This window comes from Salmo salar, chromosome ssa16, assembly GCF_905237065.1.
Source record: "Salmo salar chromosome ssa16, Ssal_v3.1, whole genome shotgun sequence".
Lineage (NCBI taxonomy): Eukaryota > Metazoa > Chordata > Actinopteri > Salmoniformes > Salmonidae > Salmo > Salmo salar.
The window spans coordinates 31,499,713-31,523,388 of NC_059457.1; the positions used below are offsets into that span (position 1 = coordinate 31,499,713).

Here is a 23,676-nt window from a genome sequence, read left to right on the forward strand (position 1 = left end):
TCCTCCTGACAGAGCTGGTGTAACTGAGTCAGGTTTGTAGGCCTCATTGCTCGCACATGCTTTTTCAGTGCTGCCCACATATTTTCTATAGGATTGAGGTCAGGGCTTTGTGATGGCCACTCCAATACCTTGACTTTGTTGTCCTTAAGCCATTTTGCCACAACTTTGGAAGTATGCTTGGGGTCATTGTCCATTTGGAAGACCCATTTGCGACCAAGCTTTAACTTCCTGACTGATGTCTTGAGACGTTGCTTCAATATATCCACATCATTTTCCTCCCTCATGATGCCATCTATTTTGTGAAGTGCACCAGTCCCTCCTGCAGCAAATCACCCCCACAACATGATGCTGCCACCCCTGTGCTTCACGGTTGGGATGGTGTTCTTCGGCTTGCAAGCCTCCCCCTTTTTCCTCCAAACATAACGATGGTCATTATGGCCGAACAGTTCTATTTTTGTTTCATCAGACCAGAGGACTTTTCTCCAAAAAGTATGATCTTTGTCCCCACGTGCAGTTGCAAACCATAGTCTGGCTATTTTATGGCGGTTTTGGAGCAGTAGCTTCTTCCTTGCTGAGCGGCCTTTCAGGTTATGTCGATATATGACTCGTTTTACTGTGGACATAGATACAGTACTTTGGTACCTGTTTCCTCCAGCATCTTCACAAGGTCCTTTGCTGTTGTTCTGGGATTGATTTGCACTTTTCGCACCAAAGTACGTTCATTTCTAGGAGACAGAACGCGTTTCCTTCCTGAGCGGTATGACGACTGCGTGGTCCCATGGTGTTTATACGTGCGTACTATTGTTTGTACAGATGAACGTGGTACCTTCAGGCATTTGGAAATTGCTCCCAAGGATGAAATCAGACTTGTGGAGGTCTACCATTTTTTTCTGAGGTCTTGGCTGATTTATTTTGATTTTCCCACGATATCAAGCAAAGAGCCACTGAATTTGAAGGTAGGCATTGAAATACATCCACAGGTACACCTCCAATTGACTCAAATGATGTCAATTAGCCTATCAGAAGCTTCTAAAGCCATGACATCATTTTCTACAATTTTCCAAGCTGTTTAAAGGCACAGTCAACTTAGTGTATGTGAACTTCTGACCCACTGGAATTGTGATACAGTGCTTTATAAGTTAAATAACCTGTCTGTTAACAATTGCTGGAAAATCTACTTGTGTCACACACAAAGTAGATGTCCTAACCGACTGGCCAAAACTATAGTTTGTTAACAAGACATTTGTGGAGTGGTTGAAAAACGAGTTTTAATGTCTCCAACCTAAGTGTATGTAAACTTCTGACTTCAACTGTAGGTGCCAGGAACACAGGTTTGAGTGTGTCAAGAACTGTTTTTTCACGCTCAACAGTTTCCTGTGTGTATCAAGAACGGTCCACCTCCCAAAGGACCTCTAGCCATCTTGACACAACTGTGGGAAGCATTGGACTCAACATGGGCCAGCATCCCTGTGGAATGCTTTCGACACCTTGTAGAGTCCATGCCCTGAAAAATTGAGACTGTTCTGAGGGCAAAGGGGATGCAACTCAATATTAGGAAGGTGTTCCTAATGTTTTATACACTCAGTGTATTCCAACTATATAACTAGAATAATCATTATTTTTCCATGATTCCAACAGTTTCCCCCAAGTGTTTTGATCTAAATCATAATAGGCCTAAAGATTTGTAAGTCGCTCTGGATAAGAGCGTCTGCTAAATGACTAAAATGTAAAATGTAAATGAAATTTGCCCATATCATGGAAATGTAAAAAAATGTGTTCAGGAAATGCACAAATTGATGAAAATGCAAAACATTATTGATTGAAGTTGGATGGAACAGTAAAAAACAATCAGAATGTAGAAAGACCAATTAAAATAATCTATAATGTATGTGTTGCCAGCCTAGGGTCATGCACCACTTATAAATCATATTTAGAACTTGTTTTATCCCAAAAAAGATCAAATACTGTCATACTGTCAAAAATGTAAAACATATCTTGATATGATATTTTGGCCATACCGCCCAGTTCTACTACCACCCCGCAAAGATATGAGAGTTTTTCCTACATTTGGGATGAGATTAAAAATTCCAATTCTTACAGAAATAATTCAAAATATTTTTTTACAATTATAAACTAATCACATACATTAAATACTATAATTTGATGATTGGCCTCTTTTTGGTTAAATACTCCACCCCTCACCCCTGTCTCTTTCCCACATGCAAGCAAGAGCGCTTGTACAATGCTAACTTTTATTTTTTTACAATTTGCATTGTCATTGCATACATAGAATAAATGTTTTGTTTCATTTAGACTTTTGTCCAGTTCTACCCATATACAACATTGCCATTGCAAAGCCATAGACAATGACGCATTATGACCATGGATTTATTTTTGTTACAGCAGATGATTCCTCAGAAAACAAACATGTTGATGAGTCTGCAATCCTGACAACCATTATGTATATTTCAAACATCCCATCTTTACCAGTGCAAATGAATAAAAAAATTATATATACAATAGCAATTGAATGAAAGTATCACTCCTAGCAAATCAGAGAAACACTCATATTTCAGTAATAAAGAAAACACTGATAAAAAATAATTCTAAATGAATACTGCTAAATCTAGTACAATGATCATTCTTAGTGCAATTTCATTTATACGCCACCATATATTTTCCTCTTGTAGTTATAGCTACAGGTGTCACTTACCATGATGCAGCCTATGATACACTTACTTTCTACATTCCAATGGTCATTGATGTATTGCACCCTTGTGAATTCTCACAACTGTAATATTGCACAGTATAGTATTATCAGTTCAAAAGGAAGATTGGCAAGACCTGGGCTGTTTTCCATGTGGATGTGTCCTCCACAGTCAAAGGAAGTGAATTGATGTTTCTTCAGATTCTAATGGATTCCAAGAAATCCCATATTATCTGCGGAGCATGTCAGCAGCTGCCTCCAACAAACACAGCTCAGTTTTCAGTCACATCTTTTTACAACGTTTTGAAAACCACTAAAATGGTGGTGTGACAACAGCTGTTAGGCGGCCAGGTATACTGATCTTTTAATTTTTTTTGCATTTGGGTAATGTGTGAAGTTCACACATTGGTAGACAGTTCTTGATGCAGGTGACATTTTAAAGCAACTTGTGTCTCCCATTGATGTGTCCGACCAGTTTGATGTCTAACAAAATCATATGAACCTGCTCAGATCATTGAGAAAGAGGGTGGGGGTTATTGCACCCATCTCCTACATCATCATTCCATGTCCGCACCCTCTGGAGTTTGTATAAAACCGATATAATCCCAATATGGGATTTGACCTGTCTCTGAAACAAATGGAGGCTCTTTGTCTGTCCTGAAATCAAACCTTACTTTCCCCTTAACCACCACTAAAATCAATGGTAGGACAGAATGTTTATCTATAATAAATTATCTTATAGTAGTCAGAAAAGTTGAAAAGAGGGATGTGGTAGAAAGCTAGATGGATGGAAGAATAAAGACACTTAAATAGATGGACACGGATTTAGTGACACTAGAACATCTCTCTTTCCTCCCTGTTTAGCGAGTCTACATGTTGATCTTAACCTCTCTGTTTAGCGAGTCTACATGTTGATCTTATCCTCTCTGTTTAGCGAGTCTACATGTTGATCTTATCCTCTCTGTTTAGCGAGTCTACATGTTGATCTTATCCTCTCTGTTTAGCGAGTCTACATGTTGATTTTATCCTCTCTGTTTAGCGAGTCTACATGTTGATCTTATCCTCTCTGTTTAGCGAGTCTACATGTTGATCTTATCCTCTGTTTAGCGAGTCTACATGTTGATCTTATCCTCTCTGTTTAGCGAGTCTACATGTTGATCTTATCCTCTCTGTTTAGCGAGTCTACATGTTGATCTTATCCTCTCTGTTTAGCGAGTCTACATGTTGATCTTATCCTCCCTCTTTAGCGAGTTCAGATGAAGTTGGGTCATCTACCTATTGTTATCATTTTACTAATGTATGCATTATATTATATACAGCCTAGTAGTCATCATAGACAACTTGATGAAAATCAAAGTTACTCTTATGCACAGGAAAAGCACTGAGTGTTTCAAGAGAAATATATAGATTGTGATTAAGAATAAATACTGATACAAATTGTGCAAAAAAGCAATGTATGGTGTCTTCATTGTTTTTTCAAATGGGAAGTCTATCATCAAATATTTCCTAGACCTCTCACATTAAAACATACAGAAGAGAAGTAACACTATTTCTGTTATCTTATGAATATCATTTTTAAATACAAATATAGTATTTGCCATGAGAATATTTTTATACAACCAAATATGCTATTTAGGAAAAAAATCAGCTCCACAAGCAGAAACTCTCACACAGAGACTAAAGTGCTTACAAACCAGGGCCACCGTGGTATGATGCAACTTTTCATACTACCGCTGGCATGATGGCAGAGAATATTGGAACTTCGTAATAGTGCCGTTTATACTCCAAACTCCACTTTTGTACTCGGAATTGATCCTTGAAATGTCAACTGGTCGGTTGGTCTTTCATGAATTGAGATCCCACAGTCAGGCTCTCTGACTGTAGATCAGTCCAGCTTTAGGAGAGAAGCCATTGCTTATGTTAGGATGTCCTGTGGGTCAGCCTTTGAAGTCACAACTGCCAGGGTCCCCACCAGTAAAACTGTTGAACATCAGTGAAAGAAGTCTGAATAATTCCAAATAGATTCAACTCTGGTTCTCTGAAAAGCTATACAGTGCTTCTGAAGAAAACTCCCCAGATCGGACATCCTAGTGGATGGAAGATAGGCCCACAGAGCTCTGAGTGACAAGAATCCCTCCTGCTCTGCTCACATTGGGTCAGGTAGGCTGGATCTAAGACATGACGACAGGGGATGGAACAAATCTGAGAGCCTTGAGGAATGTCTTGTTTTCTGGCCTGAAAAGGACATGCAAAAGAAAGAAAAGTCAATATTTGCTGTTATTGTTACACACGAACTGAGCTGTCCATAGAATCGTCATTCAACTATGCACAAATCCAGTAAGAGATACGGCTGTGTGTATTTGTATTTGTATTTTTTAAGGATCCCCATCAGTAGTTGCCTTGGCAGCAGCTACTCTTTCTGGGGTCCAGCAACATTGAGGCAGTTATATACCATTTAAAATATTACATGACATTACATTTCATAACACTTTTCACAACACATTAAGTGTGTTCCCTCAGGCCACTACTCTACTATCACATACCTACAATAAAACATACATGTGCACGTGTGTGTAGTGTGCGTGTCTTATCATGTGAATGTGTGTCTGTGCTTTTGTGTGTATCTCTTCACAGTCCCCACTGAACCATAAGGTGTATTTTTATCATTTTTTTAAATCAGATTCTACTGCCTGCATCTGTTACCTGATGTGGAATAGAGTTCCATGTAGCCATGGCTCTATGTAGTACTGTGGGCCTGTTCTTGACTTGAGGATTGAAGAGACCTTCAGTGGCATGTCTTGTGGGGTATGGATGGGTGTCTGAGCTGTGTGCTAGTAGTTTTAACAGACCGCTCGGTGCATTCAGCATGTCAACACTTCTTACAAAAACAAGTAGTGATGAAGTCAATCTCTCCTACACTTTGAGCCATGAGAGATTAACATGGATATTATTAATGTTATCTCGCCGTGTACATTTAAGGGCCAGCCGTGCTGCCCTGTTCTGAGCCAATTGTAATTTCCCGAGGTCCCTCTTTGTGGCACCTGACCTCACTACTGAACAGTAGTCCAGGTGTGATAAAACAAGAGCCTGTAGGACCTGCCTTGTTGATAGTGTTGTTAAAATGGCAGAGCAGCTCTGTATTATGGACAGACTTCTCCCCATCTTAGCTACTGATGTATCAACATGTTTTGACCATGACAGTTTACAATCCAGGGTTACTCCAAGCAGTTTAGTCACCTCAACTTGCTCAATTTGCCCATTATTTATTACAATATTTAGTTGAGGTTTAGGATTTAGTGAAAGATTTGTCCCAAATACAGTGCTTTTAGTTTTGTAAATATTTAGGACTAACTTATTCCTTGGCACCCATTCTGAAAATAACTGCAGGTCTTTGTTAATTGTTGCAGTGATTTCAGTCGCTGTAGTAGCTGACGTGTTTAGTGTTGAGTCATCTGCATATATAGACACACTGGCTTTACTCTACTAGCTTTACTTTATTGGCATGTCATTAGTAAAGACTGAAGAAAGTAAGGGGACTAGACAGCTGCCCTGGGGAATGTTGGAGAGGCTTCCAATAAAGAAAACCCTCCGTGTTCTGTTAGACAGGCAACTCTTTATCCACAATATAACAGGGGGTGTAAAGCCATAACACATACGTTTTTCCAACAGCAGACTGATCGATAATGTCAAAAGCCTCACTGAAGTCTAACAAAATAGCTCCCACAATCTTTTTATCATCAATTTCTCTCAGCCAATCATCAGTCATTTGTGTAAGTGCCGTGCTTGTTGAATGTCCTTCCATATAAGCGTGCTGAAAGTCTGTTGTCGATTTGTTTACAGTAAAATATCATTATATCTGGTAAAAAAAAATCTACAAGTTTACTAAGGGTTGGTGACAGGCTGATTGGTCAGCTATTTGAGCCAGTAAAGGGGGGCTTTACTATTCTTTTGTAACGGAATTACACACACTTTCTAGTAGGCTTAAATGGACTATATGGCAAATAGGAGTGGCAATATCGTCCGCTATTATCATCAGTAATTTTCCATCCAAGTTGTCAGACCTCGGTGGCATATCATTGTTCATAGACAACAATTTTTTTTTGACATCTTCCACACTCACTTTAAGGAATTCAAAATGACAATGTTTGTCTTTCATAATTTGATCAGTTATACATGGATGTGTAGTGTCAGCATTTGTTGCTGGCATGTCATCACTAAGTTTACTAATCTTGCCAATGACAAAATCATTAAGGTAATTGGCAATATTAGCTGGTTTTGTGATGAATGAGCCATCTGATTAAATGAATGATGTAGCTGAGTGTGTGCCATATATATACTTTACCTGCCTTTGCCAGGACAAGCATGTGCCAGCGGATCTGTCAAGACATCACTGTTCCTCACAACCAGCGTTGGGGTAAGCCTCTGCCTCCTGGCTCTGAAACATGTACTGGAACACAGCAACACAGAGTGGGCTACACCTGAAGATAACACTGACCAGTACTTTCAATCACCTGCAGAGATGCTACCTGCACAGCACACACTAATTCATCTACCCAAGAAGTAAGAAGGCATATTGTTGACACATTTTTCGACCATTACCTGTCCTTGTCTGACTAAAGCCATAGAAATGTATGGCTGACAAGTAACTGACAACTTGCGCTGACTTTACTGGCGGGTTGATTCACTTAATATAACTGGACTTTAAGACAATATATGCAGAGCTAATTCAAACACCATAAACACATTCCACTCACTGATTTCAGGTTGGAATCCATATCGGTAAAGTTCCACTCACTCAAGGGCAGGTTGAAACTGAATGGCTGTAAAGACAGCACAGCATCATATCAATCTGAGCTGCTGTGATCACTGTCTGACTCACTCCTACCTAGTGAAGAGAAACTACAGATCTTCAAATGGGAGGTATTATATCTGTTCCTGCAGTCATTTTGTGTCCCATGCCTTTGTGACACAGTCCTGGAACAAACTCTGTGTCTGCCAAGTTTTGGAGGGTATTACTCACATCCATGACAGCAGTGGTGGGCTCCACACTCTGCTGGTGGGTCCTCAGGAGAAGCTGCAGGTCCTCCAGACTCATGTCCACATTCTCTTCAGCATCAGGTACCTCTGGCCTACAACACACATCACATCATATCACACTACTAGGTCTTCACTGGAAAACAATACATTCATATGTAATAATAAAAAACGAGGTAAAACGTATTATTGAGCTTGGAAAACTGATGGACATGTTTGTTTGTTTGTGTGTGTGTCTCTACCTCTCCAGAGCAGGTCTCTTGTTCGTGTGTGTGTCTCTACCTCTCCAGAGCAAGTCTCTTGTTCGTGTGTGTGTCTCTACCTCTCCAGAGCAGGTCTCTTGTTTGTGTGTGTGTCTCTACCTCTCCAGAGCAGGTCTCTTGTTTGTGTGTGTGTCTCTACCTCTCCAGAGCAGGTCTCTTGTTCGTGTGTGTGTCTCTACCTCTCCAGAGCAGGTCTCTTGTTCGTGTGTGTGTCTCTACCTCTCCAGAGCAGGTCTCTTGAGCCTCCTGTCTGCTCCAGACCCTCGGCCCTCCAGGACGGATTGTACCATGGCAACAGGGAGGACGGGGGGTTCAGAACACACCTCACAAGAGCCCAGTGGGACCCCCTCCCCCCGGCCTCGCACCCCTGGGCTCACTGGCTCCTCTTTGATCAGCATCATACACTTATCCCTGTGTGGGGACGGAAACACAGCAGTCTTATCTGTTTTTATTTATTTGATTTATTTCACCTTTATTTAACCAGGTAGGCTAGTTGAGAACAAGTTCTCATTTACAACTGCGACCTGGCCAAGATAAAGCACAGCAGTTCGACACATACAACAACACAGAGTTACACATGGAATAAACAAACATACAGTCAATAATACAGTAGAACATTTTTTTATCTATATACAGGGAGTGCAAATGAGGTAAGATAAGGGAGGTAAGGCAATAAATAGGCCATGGTGGCGAAGTAACTACAATATAGCAATTAGACACTGGAATGGTAGATGTGCAGAAGATGAATGTGCAAGTAGAGATACTGGGGTGCAAAGGAGCAAGATAAATAAATAAATACAGTATGGGGATGAGGTAGTTGGATGGGCTGTTTACAGATGGGCTATGTACAGGTGCAGTGATCTGTGAGCTGCTCTGACAGCTGGTGCTTAAAGCTAGTGAGGGAGATATGAGTCTCCAGCTTCAGTGATTTTTGCAGTTCGTTCCAGTCATTGGCAGCAGAGAACTGGAAGGAAAGTTTGCCAAAAGAGGAATTGGCTTTGGGGGTGACTAGTGAGATATACCTGCTGGAGCACATGCTATGGGTGGGTGCTGCTATGGTTACCAGTGAGCTGAGATAAGGCGGGGCTTTACCTAGCAGAGACTTGTAGATGACCTGGAGCCAGTGGGTTTGGCGACGAGTATGAAGCGATGGCCAGCCAACGAGAGCGTACAGGTCGCAGTGGTGGGTAATATATGGGGCTTTGGGGACAAAACGGATGGCACTGTGATAGACTACATCCAATTTGTTGAGTAGAGTGTTGGAGGCTATTTTATAGATGAGATCGCCGAAGTCGAGGATCGGTAGGATGGTCAGTTTTACGAGGGTATGTTTGGCAGCATGAGTGATGGATGCTTTGTTGCGAAATAGGAAGCTGATTCTAGATTTAATTTTGGATTGCTTAATGTGAGTCTGGAAGGAGAGTTTACAGTCTAGCCAGACACCTAGGTATTTGTAGTTGTCCACATATTCTAAGTCAGAACTGTACAGAGTAGTGATGCTGGACAGGTGGGCAGGTGCGGTTGAAGAGCATGCATTTAGTTTTACTTGCATTTAAGAGCAGTTGTATGGCATTGAAGCTCGTCTGGAGGTTAGTTAACACAGTGTCCAAAGAAGGGCCAGAGGTATACAGAATGGTGTCGTCTGCGTAGAGGTGGATCAGAGAATCACCAGCAGCGAGAGTGACATCATTGATGTATACAGAGAAGAGAGTCGGCCCAAGAATTGAACCCTGTGGCACCCCATAGAGACTCCAAGAGGTCCAGACAACAGGCCCTCCGATTTGACACACTGAACTCTATCAGAGAAGTAGTTGGTGAACCAGGCGAGGCAATCATTTGAGAAACCAAGGCTGTTGAGTCTGCCAATGTGGTGATTGACAGAGTCGAACGCCTTGGCCAGGTCGATGAATACGGCTGCACAGTAATGTCTCTTATCGATGGCGGTTATGATATTGTTAAGGACCTTGAGCGTGGCTGAGGTGCACCCATGACCAGCTCTGAAAAAAGTTTGCATAGCGGGAGAAGGTACGGTGGGATTCGAAATGGTCGGTAATCTGTTCTGTTTGTCGACTTGGCTTTCGAAAGACCTTAGAAAGGCAGTGTAGGATAGATATAGGTCTGTAGAAATTTGGGTCTAGAGTGTCTCCCCCTTTGAAGAGGGGGATGACCGTGGCAGCTTTCCAATCTTTGGGAATCTCAGACGATACGAAAGAGAGGTTGAACAGGCTAGTAATAGGGGTTGCAACAATTTTGGCAGATCATTTTAAAAAGAGAGTGTCCAGATTGTCTAGCCCGGCTGATTTGTAGGGGTCCAGGTTTTGCGGTTCTTTAAGAACATCAGCTATCTGGATTTGGTTGAAGGAGAAATGGGCGAGGCTTGGGTGAGTTACTGCGGGTAGTGCATGGCTGTTGACCGCAGTAGGGGTAGCCAGGTGGAAAGCATGGCCAGCCGTAGAAAAATGCTTATTGGAATTCTCAATTATAGTGGATTTATCGGTGGTGACAGTGTTTCCTAGCCTCAGGGCAGTGGGCAGCTGGGAGGAGGTGCTCTTATTCTCCATGGACATTAGTGTTCCAGAACTTTTTTGAGTTAGTACTACAGGATGCAAATTTCTGCTTGAAAAAGCTAGCCTTAGCTTTCCTAACTGCCTGTGTATATTGGTTCCTGACTTCCCTGAAAAGTTGCATATCACGGGGCTATTCGATGCTAATGCAGAATGCCACAGGATGTTTTTGTGCTGGTCAAGGGCAGTCAGGTCTGGAGAGAACCAAGGGATATATCTGTTCCTGGTTCTAAATGTTTTGAAAGGGGCATGCCTATTTAAGATGGTGAGGAAGGCACTTTTAAAGAACAACCAGGCATCCTCTACTTACGGGATGAGGTCAATATCCTTCCAGGATACCTGGGCCAGGTCGATTAGAAAGGCCTGCTCACTGAAGTGTTTTAGGGAGCGTTTGATAGTGATGAGGGGTGGTCGTTTGACAAGCAGACCCGTTACAAATGCAGGCAATGAGGCAATGATCGCTGAGATCTTGGTTGAAAACAGCAGAGGTTTATATCAGTCCTGCTGAAAAAGGCTTCTCAACAACAGATTTCTTCCAATCTCGACTACATACTGGATTTTGCTGCTTTGGAAGCCACTACAGGATAAAATGTGTCTTTGCTTTTGTTCTTTGACACTTACCTTGTCTCCTCTGTTTGCATTTGCATATTGCTGGGTTGTGACATTTCAGTAACGTCTGATATGATTGGTCCTCCTGTCATTGCACTATTGGAGCAAGAGGCTGTTTCTGTGGATGGCTGTGGAGAAGGAACAGTAAAATAGTTTAATTAAAGGTTTGTGAAGCTCATAGCCTGACAGACACTATACAGTTAAAAATATAACATTTGTTTATATGATAGTCATGATGTCCCAATGCTGGAAACTAGAAACACAGTACAACTAGCACCATACTTTAAAAAAAATAGTGTAATGGTGAAAGGTAGAGTGGGTTCATACCGACTGGATATAGAACGGTTCATGCAGGGGCTCCATTTGGTTGTTATGGCTGAACTTGGAGGCTGGGGGCGTGGTTGAGCCATCGTCCAACATCAGGGGACTAGGAGGGCCAAGCATCACCATGATGGGGAATATAGAGAAATCAATAGTGAATCAATGGAAGTACTCTCTTGGAACTGTTAACTCATTTTTTATAGACCGAGAGCCATAGACAGCTGTGTCTGCATAGCCTTACTGGATGAGAGCCGAGGATAAGGGGAAATAACTGGAACCCTTCTGATGGATTGGAAGGGTGAGTCGAGAAAGCAGTGGTAGTTGTGAGAAACTACATTTTTAATAAAGCTACGCTTGTATCAAACATGTAGGCCTTAAAACACTGAAAAACCCACTTGCTTTTTGACAACTGAGAAGAGTTATGAATTACATTATGTCATTGACTTTTCTGATAATTTTCTTTTATTCATCTTATATCAACCACTGCTGTTTCTATTTTGCAAAGGCAGTGTGCACATAACGTAATATCTCGATCAGTAATATATCTAAAAAGGTGCTGTCTAGAACCTAAAAGGGTTCTTCGGCTGTCCCCACAGGAGAACCCTTTGAAGAACCCTTTTTGGTTCTGGGTAGAACCCTTTTGATTCCAGGTAGAACTCTTTTGGGTTCCATGTAGAACCTTTTCCAAACCTGGAACCAAAAAGGGTTATCCTATGGCAATGGTCATCAACCTTTTCTGAGTCAAGATCACTTTCTGAGTCATAATGCATGCCGAGATCTACCGCTCTGATTTTTTATTAACATGACTTAAAAAATGTTAGCCTATGCAACAATAACCAATTAAAAACAGTACTGTAGCAATGAGGTTTGTGCACTAAGCTATAGGTCCAATACATTATCACCGCATACTGGCTTTGCTTGAATTTACCTGCTAATGCATTGTTGTTCGGGACATTTAAAAAATATATATATTTCAAAATTTGAGGTAGGCTATATGATCACAACGGTAATAGATCCATTGTTGTATTACTTGTGAGGCACAGCTGAGTGAGCATACATTTAAATAATTAGCTTTTTATTTTACTGGGCTGATGGTGCCTGCATCTGATGGTCAGTCTCAGCGAAGTGAGAGAGCAGCAGACTGAGGGTCCGTCTCTCAACATCCCTCCACTCTCCCTGTCCTCCACTGACACTGACCAAAAAGGGACACCGTCTTCTAGCTGATGGTGAAACTCGAGTCGCACCGCATTATTTCTGCCTCGTGCACAAATTCATGTTGTTACTCATATGATCAGAGAAAGTGAAATATTCCTCGATATTAAAAGACCCAAGCCGCTAATAATAATAACAACGCAAGCCTATCGATACACTTTCCTACTTATTCATTACTGCTGCACTGCTTGTTGTAGCGCTGAGTGGAAATAGGAAGAACGCGCATTTTATGGCTTATGAAAGTGTTTAATACAAAGTGTTGACAGTGCTGAGTAAGAACTTAAACATGAACTCACTCATAAAAACAGCAGCTCTTTGCTGTATTTGTTGACAGTCTCTCTCTAATCATGGTTTTGAAATGTCAAAGTATCAATTTTGCTGAAGCTTTCTTTTATGCCTGCTACGTCACTGCAGACTCGGTCATCTGAGCAATCTGATTGGCCAGTTTTGGCATAGTACACTTGATTTCCTCTCCAGGCCCACCGGGAAGGCAGAGTTTGTAACTTCAGGCACATAAAATGGCAACAGTTTGCCTATCCGGCGCGCAGGACAGCTGAATTGGCTGCACCTACCACCAACAGCCCGAGACTAATAAAAAAAAATAGGAACACAAGGCTTTATCGTTGGGTTTTTAGAGAAATGTTTGGCGATCGACTAGAAATGCCTTGGAGATCGACAAGTCGATCGCGATCGACCGGTTGGTGACCACTGTCCTATGGGGACAGCCTTTTTTCTAAGAGTGTTCCATTACTAACCACCAACAGTGGGGCACAATGACAGCATAAATTGCATTATAGAACCCAGCTATGGCACAGTGTTATGAATGTTATTGGAAACGGTATAAACAGATCTGAGAAATGTCCAGTTAAAGTGATGTCAGTTCTAAATCTTTTGGCCGTATGGATGTGACAGATGAAATTAGGGAAAATATGAGTGTTTTATGTCACTGTCCCTTGTTCTTTGACTTTGACCGATTTGTTCACACGGGTCACAGAAGCTGATGGTGCATTTCCCATAGAGGGTAGAGGGTCATGCGCCCTGGTTCAGTGGGGTGGTGTGGGTGTGAGAGGATGGGAGGGATGGGTGAGTGATTGTGTGTGTGTGAGGGGCTTAGGGCTCAGTAGGTCTGATTCAGCATTCAGGTCCATTCATCCAAGCTGGGCTTGTGTTGCGCGTCAGCTGACCACATACAGCTGAGTTGGCCATTCCCACTGCTGTGTTTGTGTGTTTGTGTTACTATTGTCGATTTGTTAGTATGGTGTGTTAACGAGTGTATGTACATACAAGTGTGTATGTGTTTTTGAGTGCATGTATTGTGAATCTTAGCCTTTGTGTGTGTGTGCACGCACAACAAAGCGAGGCAGTGTACTCACAGCTTTCTCTTCATTCCTACAGTGCTTGTTGTGTTTGACTGCATCTGGCTGAAAAGGAACTGAATCAGCTATAAAGGAGCAAAAAACAGAGAATGATTCAGCACCAAAATAACACACTCTGACTCCCCATTCTCTCTCTCTTTTCCTCTCTCTCTAATACACACACACACACACACACACACACACACACACACACACACACACACACACACACACACACACACACACACACACACACACACACACACACACAGTATAGTCATGTTAACTGAGAATTTCTCACCTTGTTCATGACTTTCTGCTGCTGGGTGTGGTTCTGTCTCAGTGAGACCACCTCTCTCCACAGCACCTCATTCTGCCTGGAGGAGTAAGACAGGCCACTGTGACATTCACCAGTTTACTATCACCCCTTCACTCACCACCCCACACATCCCACATGTGTGTGATCTATATGTGTGATTACTGGGCGATGCTCTGATTTCAGCCTGTTCACCCTGATGTGTCCTATCTGAGGGCTCAGCCAGATGTCACCACCACTGATTCCACTGATTCCAGATCAGATAGAGACACGTAACAAGACCACCTGTTGTGCTACCTGACACATGCACCACCTGACCAGCACACCTGATGCTATTATAGGGCGCAACAGTCAGGTGAGCAGCTGAATGTTCTCTTAAACCAATGTAGACAATAGACCAAACCATTGGAACATATAATGAGGCCAGGGACAATGCATGGGCTACTGAGGATGGACTATGAGTCTGTTACATACAGTATGGCTTAGTATGGTTAGTAATACGTTTTGTCCCAGTTCAGTGGCCTTCAACCACATTTTTTTATGGCATTAAACCAACTACAGTACTGATTATAGTAATTGTATTAATTTAGTAGGTGTCAAAAATTGTTGTTAGAATTATGATTGATGCCATGTATCAGCACATATACTTACTGTTTCATGTCTTGCATCTGACACTCCATGTTCTCTTGTTGGCTGCGAAGTACCTGCACTTCATACAGCAGCTTACTCAAGTCCTCCTGCCGTACTTTAGTCTCTTCACTCTTCACAATGGAGACCTAAACACACAGACGAACAGACACAGAGGTCTCACTATGTGTACTTTGTTGGTGTGTGTGTGTTTTATTTCCTAGGTTTCTCTCACCTTCCTCTTGATGTGCTCCAGCAGGTGTTCGTGGCCTTGCAGGAAGTAGAGGTGCTGAAACTCTGTGTCGTCTCTCTCTGGCTTCACCAGACCACTCTGCTCTATGTTCACCACCTTCCTGAAGCCATCTGTACATCAGTCCAGAGGTTAGCGGCACACAGCAACACACACACACACACACACACACACACACACACACACACACACACACACACACACACACACACACACACACACACACACACACACACACACACACACACACACACACACACACACACAAACACACAAACACACATCCAGAGGCACAAACACTGAAATACATAAATGAATGCATAGCCTACCTACACATAAGCAATACAAAAGTCACTCCTACACAATTGACTTCTAAATACTGCTAAAAATCTGACAGGGTATTTCTCTATTCTCTAGAGGTACTCACACATGTTGAGCTGACGGACAAAGCTGGCCATGTTGTTATGTTTGAAGTATTTTGGCAGCACCTCTTTGGCAAACCTGCCCTGGTCGAACACATGGAAGCTGGTCCCAGTCTGAGGGACATAACCAAAATAGGGGTTTGTGTTTAAGTTCTATGAAACACTGGTTAGACATTGACTACCTCAATTCAACATTCAGGGCCAGTTTCCCAGACAAGTTAAAGGGACCGAAAGGCAGTCCCAATGGAGATTCTTCATTGAGCATGCTTTTTAGTCCAGGACTAGGCTGTCCGGGAAACCAGCCCAATGTCAAAAACATATAATGCTCAGTCCTATAAATCCTGTGAAGGTTGATCAAGTAGGAAGTGTATTTTTTGCTTTATACCAAGAAGTCCATATAACATCTGTTCTGAGAAATGTGTATATCCTAGTTATTTTTTGACAGGCTAACTGGATTCAAACGGAACAGGGGAAGCTTAGCCACTTACATAAAAAAATATATATATTCTAAGTTCTAAGAATTCTAAGTGCTAAAATGAAGGTTGAGGTAAAAAATGATGTACCAGCAAACTGTACCCACACCTCTGAGACACTAAATCAATGCCAAGCTTATGGACTTTTGTCACTTCATCATAGTCCAATAGCACATTCTTTAAGTGTTAAACAGGTAGGCTACATGATTTAGAAAATGTTGTATGTCAATGTTTCTATCCCCATATGTGTCCAGTCAGCAAAAATCACTTAATGAACATGATGAAGTCATGATTCTCTCAAAGATGGTTACTCACTTACATTTTGAGGACTCTGTAAGCCAGATTGTGGAGTCTTGGGCATAACAGTAACACAAACAGGTACAAAGATAAAGATGTCAGGGATTGCTTAGTGTGTGGTCTCATTCACCACTCCTTACACTGTGAAGATGTGTGATACAATACTGATATGATCGATACTAATCATACTTTTTGATGATACCCTTAGTTTATAAAGGGAACAACACTGGAAGACATTTACTCGGTTACCCTCCAGATCTATCGAATGCTGCCGATGAATGCAAGGCACATGTTTTGGGTTAACCAAAGGTTTAAACACATCCACGTTTCAGTCAACCCGAGTATAAACAGTCATGATATCCAATTAATTTGATAGTCAAACATAGAACTATGAGTAATAGACAAGTACTATCTTGCCACTGCACCTAACCATTACTTATCTTCTCATTGTTGTAATTTTTATCAAACACATTAAATATATTGAACTGTATGAAAGACCTCTGACTCTCTTTAACCAACTTAACCAATCAGAAGAGTCAGAGCTTCAGGTACTCACAGCACTCCAGCAGATGAGGTGGTTGGTGTCCGGGTCCTCGACCAGGGTCCACAGTTTGGTGAGGAAGGCAGGCACATTACTGGCATAACCTCCATCCACACCAATGGAGCCAGGAGATTCCTGCATGGCTGCACTTCAGTTGGAGCAAGGCGGTGTTATTCGGAATATGTGTAAGAGTGTGTATGTGCACAGGTCCTACTCCATCTCTGAGCTGCTTTGCTGCTGACTCTCTCTGGACCAGTCATTCGGCCATATCAGGCCCTGTCATCTCTACAGGCCATCGTCAGCACAAACCTGCCCCTGCAGCGTCACCATAGCCCTCCAACACAACAAAAGACCCCACTGGAAAACAATACAGGCCATCACAAAGCCTAGAATAATAGCACACTGTCATGCCAGACAATATGACACAGCACAGGAGTGCTGGTGAATACGTGTGTGTGTGTGTATACTGAGACTCCTCAATGACTTATCTTCACAGATCATAGACAAACACATAAATATCATATAACAACATCATCTAACCCTTAGAAAGAGTACATATTTCAGTATGTGCTTTGCATGAATTGTGTATCAATACCCACTGGTTTTGTGTCACAAAGGTTATTGATTTCCCCCAAAAAATATTAAGTTATTTTAACTGACTGTCTGATAAAATCTGATAAGGATAATCTCCAAATCCCGGTCAGAAATAAAAAGTAGTTCCTATTTGTGACCATGTAATTGGAATTCTTGTTTGCATCTCGGAAGAATGCTCCTTTTTATGTATCTTGATCTGTGTTTAGTCACATGACAAATAGTTAAGCTCCTTAGGCACTAAACAAAAACTGAAACATAAATACAAATAGAAGTAGGGCCTACAATTGTGATGTGATAAAAATCACTGAAACAACACTGAAAAAGAAACACCAAAGTACAAAACATAAATGCAAAATAGTGACACTGAAAATATAGCTTATATTTAAGGCTGACATATAGGCTATGTTCAAAAAGAGTAGCAACTTTTGTACAGCATGCTTAGAAAAAAAAGTTCTGGATTTAACCAAAATAGTTATATTCTTTCTTCATACATGGCACCCCTTAAGGTTCTATATAGAACCAAAATTAACCCAAGGGTTCTATATGGAACTAGATTTGGTTCAGTAAAGAAGAACCCTACAAAGGGTTCTATACACTCACTGCACAAAACATTAGGAACACTCTTTCCAAGACTGACCAGGTAAGTCCAGGTGAAAGCTATGATCCCTTATTGATGTCACCTGTTTAATCCACTTCAAAACGGTGTAGATGAAGGGGAGGAGACAGGTTAAAGAAGGATGTTTAAGCCATGAGACAATTGAGACATGGATTGTGTATGTGTGTCATTCAGAGGGTGAATGGGCACGACAAAACGGGGTATAGTAGTAGGTGTCAAGCGCACCAGTTTGAGTGTGTCAAGAACTGCATTGCTGCTGGGTTTTTCACGCTCAACAGTTTCCAGTGTGTATCAACAATGGTCCACCACCCAAAGGACATCCAGCCAACTTTACACAACTGTGGGAAGCATTGGAGTCAACATGGGCCAGCATCCCGTTTGAAATGCTTTCGACACCTTGTGGAGTCCAAGCTCCGATGAATTGAGGCTGTTCTGAGGGCAAAAGGGGTTGCAACTCAATATTAGTAAGGTGTTCACACAGTGTATATGACCTTTATGGGTTCCATATATGAAGCAAGCAATATGGAGACTTATATTTCCCTCATTAACTTTAAACATAAGCTATCTGAGCAGCTAACCGATCGCTGCAGCTGTACATAGCTCATCTGTAAATAGCCCACCCAATCTACCTACCTCATCCCCTAGTGTTTTTATTTACCTTTCATCTCTTTTGCACACCAGTATTTCTACTTGCACATCACTATCTGCTCATCTATCACTCTAGTGTTAATTTGCTAAATTGTAATAACTTCGCTACTATGGCCTATTTATTGCCTTACCTCCTCACGCCATTTTCACACACTGTATATAGATTTTCTTTTTTTCTTCTATTGTGTTATTGACTGTACTCTTGTTTATTCCATGTGTAACTCTGTGTTGTTGTTTGTGTCGCACTGCTTTGCTTTATCTTGGCCAGGTCGCAGTTGTAAATGAGAACTTGTTCTCAACTGGCTTATATAACCCTTTCCAGTTAAATCCAGAACCTTTTTAACTAAGAGTTCAGTAGCTTCCTCTGAAACTAGCCATCTGAGTTCAATGGTGAAGGGAATTGTAATGAGTATGGATAGACTTTTTCATCCAACAGAGAAAACTGCCAGTATTTGATAGATTATTTGGATCATACATCAATGTTTCATTTTAAGGTGGCCTTACAGACCTATTTTTCTTTCAATAATCTGTGAAATACATTTTTATAGAAAGTGGCTTAAGCTCTTATCTCATACAAAGCCTCCATTTAAACAGGGACAACAGAGCCCTTCAATAATCATTCACCCAACACTTTTTCCATGGCACAACAGCAATATTTCACTTTGTTCTGCCCTACAACTTTAAAATAATGGAAGTTTCATTTTTTGTCTTTTTTTGTATTGTGGCGCCATCTAGTGCTTTGATGTTTATGGATTCCAAAAGCACATTTACTACAGATGGCCAGTTCATAGACAGTGCATACTTTATAGAAAAGGTCAGTACTGCAGTAACAAGGTGTCTGATATCCTCTTACATTTGAATGTGATCTTCACAATGACTTCCAGGTGGACCAACAGGATGTCTCCAACAGCTAGCCAGGATCAGAGTCTTCATGCAGGCCAAAGATGCCCTCTCTGCCCTGGGAGGATGAAACTTGAGCAGCGCTGGTATATTACATTTCCAGAGTGCACTGTGCTCTGGGTCAAATGGAGATGAATTGAGCTGCACTAGTCCTAGAGGTCAAAAGTAGATGTGTTTTATAGCAATTAGAAACAGAACTTTGCATAACTGAAAGATGTGGTCAGTGTTACAGTATGCTGAACACGTACAAGAGACCTTCAGACAGACTTTAAGTCAAGCGCCTCCTTTGGGGTTAATAAATCGTTTCTTAAGGGAGAGTTAGGTGATGCAACGCATGCTCTTATACTGTACTATTGTCAGAGTACGCGAGTTGCCTAAGGAGTTACAACATACTCCGGTATAGAGATAGGATTTGATTAGGTTCCTGTCTGGCAGGCCATTCTGTAGAGAAGGGATTTAGAGGAAATGGATGGTAGAGAAACATACAGCACTGCTACATAATGTAAGTAACCTGTCAAAGATACAGTCTGTCTAATATCTCAAAGCAACATTTATCTTTTGCTTTCTGAAAACAAGGAAATAGTTTAGATACTTATCCTGATCATTTATTGATATAAAAAAAAATACATTTACATGCTGGGAGCAACTACAAAGCAACACTTTGTGTTTTTTCCCCAAATCACTTGTATTTGCATTTAGATGCATTTGACTCCCCATGTGCCTGAGAGAGATCCGGCTGAAATACCTAAGCAGAATCAAAAATGCATTGCATTGATGTTCATTCTCATGATGTCATGGGCATGCTAGACTGAAGGGCCTATTTAGGTTTGGGTATGTTACTTTCTAAATGTAACCAGTTACAGTTACCTGTTGAAAATTGGAATCAGTAACGCAACTTTTGGATTACCAAAACTCAGTAACGTAATCAGATTATTTTCCGTTACTTTTAGATTACTTTCCCCTTAAGAGGCATTAGATGAAGACAAAAATTATCCATCAAACGCAATTAGTGTGTCATCATAATGGTCTCTGACTTTTGGTCAGACTCGCTCAGCTGGAACAAACGTAAACTTTCGCCTTTTTTCAATGCTGACTTGAATGTCATTGAGAAAACAGAAAGGTGAAGATCCTTTCTGAATTCAAAAGTAATCCAATAAGTAATCATAGTTTTTCAAAAGTAATCTGATTAGAATATTTTAGCTGGTAAAGTAATTGATTGTAGTTACCGTTTTTTGTAATCAGATTACAGACTGATTACAACTGATTACTTCCCAAACATGTCATTGAAGTTACGTGGAAACATTGTTGATTCAACCAGTATGTGCCCAGTGGGTGTTGACAGAACAATAGAATACATCAGTGAAGGTAAAAAAATAATATATTATTAGAAAAAATAATAAACAACAATAATATACTTGATTAACCCCTAGAAGAAAAGAAAAACAGTATGACGATGCATCCCGCGAAATAAATAAACACTATTTCTGAATGTAAACAAAGTTTCATCCTTCCTAAACTAGATCGTCGTGAGACAGGTTAGTTTTACCCTTGTTGAACACTGTGCGATGTTTAACAGTGAGAATGGCAGAATGTTGAACTTACGAAATGACTGAGAGTTTGACCTGTTTTTTTTTCTCAGTCGGAGGATTTGTTTGGATTTCTCTTATCTTCTTCCTCCCTAAACACACAAAGTAAGTACTTCTTTATACCAGGGGAAGGTTGAAGGTCACACCATGGTCAATTCTAGCGTGGGTATTAGAGGATGTATAAGCTGACTTGCAAAGCCAAATCCTGTTTACTCTGTACAGTTTGGCTTTACAGCTGTCATGCTTCTTAAGGCTTATTACACTGTTATATCAGACATATCTTTTCCACCTAATTGAATCCAGTGAAATCCATCTTTCTGTGAAGTTTTCTAAATCTGTGGCAGGCAGTTACTTAACATGGGTTATGCAATCCTGGGTTTGTCAATCATCAGAAAGGCCCTGGAATGACTAAAATAAGATGATGAAGGACCTAAAACAGTCTGTGGTTGCCAGTGCAGCCTCTGGGTCTTGATCTAGTTAAAAGCCTGGCATAAACATGTTGTCCCCCAGCAGCACTACCCAGTGTACTGCATCACCATTTATATAGCATTACGGTCGTGCAAATCTCAATTAGCAGATCATCCATTAGAAGATGACATGTCTTATTCAGACAGTGGTTTTACTTGTATCTGTATTGAAAGTGTATTTTCACCAACAGTAAATCAGTTGCAAATGTTAGTGTTTTTCTTTTTTCAGAAGTATAAATAGAGAATAGTGGCATGGAGAGAGATACAGAAAAGTAAGAGAGGACAAATATTCAAAGATGAAGGGAAATAGGAACCCTGTGGGGAGTAATGAAGAAGATAAAAAACAAGGAGTGTGGTGGCAAGGAGCGCGAGCAATAGAGGGGAGGGGCAGGGAGAGAGAGTATCTTCTCATGCTTTGTTGATTTCAAAAAAGCTTTTGACTCAATTTGGCATGAGGGTCTGCTATACAAATTGATGGAGAGTGGTGAGGGGGAAAAACATATGACATTATAAAATCCATGTACTCTAACAACAAGTGCGCGGTTAAAATTGACAAAAGAACACAAACATTTCTTTCCACAGGGCCGTGGGGTGAGACAGGGATGCAGCTTAAGCCCCACCCTCTTCAACATATATATCAGCGAAATTGGTGAGGGCACTAGAACAGTCTGCAGCACCCGGCCTCACCCTACTAGAATCTGAAGTCAAACATCTACTGTTTTCTGATGACCTGGTGCTTCTGTCCCCAACCAAGGAGGGCCTACAGCAGCACATAGATATTCTGCACAGATTCTATCAGACCTGGAACCTGACAGTAAATCTCAGTAAGACAAATATAATGGTGTTCCAAAAAAGGTCCAGTTGCCAGGACCACAAATACACATTCCATCTAGATACCGTTGCCGTAGAGCACACAAAAAACGATACATACCTCGGCCTAAACATCAGCGCCACAGGTATCTTCCACAAAGCTGTGAACGATCTGAAAGACAAGGGAAGAAGGGCCTTCTATGCCATCAAAAGGAACATAAAATTCGACATACCAATTAGGATCTGGCTAAAAACACTTGAATCAGTTATAGAAGCCATTGCCCTTTATGGTTGTGAGGTCCGGGGTCCGCTTCCCAACCAAGAATTAACAAAATGGGACAAACACCAAATTGAGACTGCATACAGAATTCAGCAAAAATATCCTCTGCGTACAACGTAAAACACCAAATAATGCATGCAGAGCATAATTAGGCCAATACCCGCTAATTATCAAAATCCAGAAAAGAGCCGTTAAATTCTACAACCACCTAAAAGCAGTGGTGTAAAGTACTTAAGTACTACATAAGTACTACATAAGTAGTTTTTTTGGGGTATCAGTACTTTACTATTTATATGTTTGACAACGTTTACTTTTACTTCACTACATTCCAAAAGAAAATAATGTACTTTTAACTCCATACATTTTCCCTGACACCCAAAAGTACTCGTTACATTTTGAATGCTTAGCAGGACAGGAAAATGGTCCAATTCACGCAATTATCCCTGGCCATCCTGGCTGCCTCTGATCTGGCAGACTCTCTAAACACATGCTTTGTTTGTAAATTATATATGAGTGTTGGAGTTAGCCCCTGGCTATCCGTAAATTAAAAAACAAGAAAATGGTGCCATCTGGTTTGCTTAATATAAGGAATTTGAAATTATTTATACTTTTAATTTTGATACTTAAGTATATTTAAAACCAAATACTTTTAGACTTTTACTCAAGTAGTGTTAAGGTATCTATGCTTTTACTCAAGTATTACTATTGGGTACTTTTTCCACCACTGCCTAAAAGGAAGCGATTCCCAAACCTTCCATAACAAAGCCTTCACCTAGAGATGAAC

The 23,676-nt window shown here is 41.0% G+C and overlaps 1 protein-coding gene across 1 annotated transcript; it reads right to left on the bottom strand.

Annotated features, from left to right (window-relative positions):
• Positions 1 to 2,370: 2,370 nt before the first annotated feature.
• On the bottom strand, positions 2,371 to 17,282 carry LOC106573731 (heat shock factor protein 1). Its single transcript, XM_014149045.2, has 14 exons — positions 17,007 to 17,282; positions 16,473 to 16,505; positions 15,686 to 15,794; positions 15,244 to 15,371; positions 15,033 to 15,157; positions 14,367 to 14,442; positions 14,084 to 14,151; positions 11,505 to 11,604; positions 11,190 to 11,305; positions 8,224 to 8,415; positions 7,728 to 7,836; positions 7,462 to 7,527; positions 7,050 to 7,154; positions 2,371 to 4,942 (listed from the first exon to the last, which is right to left on the bottom strand). Exons 1-13 carry the CDS (start codon positions 17,130 to 17,132, stop codon positions 7,095 to 7,097), a joined length of 1,308 nt encoding a protein of 435 aa, XP_014004520.1. The 5' UTR covers positions 17,133 to 17,282; the 3' UTR covers positions 2,371 to 4,942; positions 7,050 to 7,094.
• Positions 17,283 to 23,676: the final 6,394 nt, after the last annotated feature.

Bases quoted from the DNA above. Each gene is read 5' to 3' on its own strand.
- LOC106573731 (XM_014149045.2), bottom strand. From the start codon at position 17,132: ATGCAGGAATCTCCTGGCTCCATTGGTGTGGATGGAGGTTATGCCAGT. The intron at 15,795-16,472 runs GTAAGTGAGTAA...TATGTCCCTCAG, and splicing joins GCTTACAGAGTCCTCAAAAT to ACTGGGACCAGCTTCCATGT. The intron at 15,372-15,685 runs GTGAGTACCTCT...ACTGATGTACAG, and splicing joins TGTCCGTCAGCTCAACATGT to ATGGCTTCAGGAAGGTGGTG.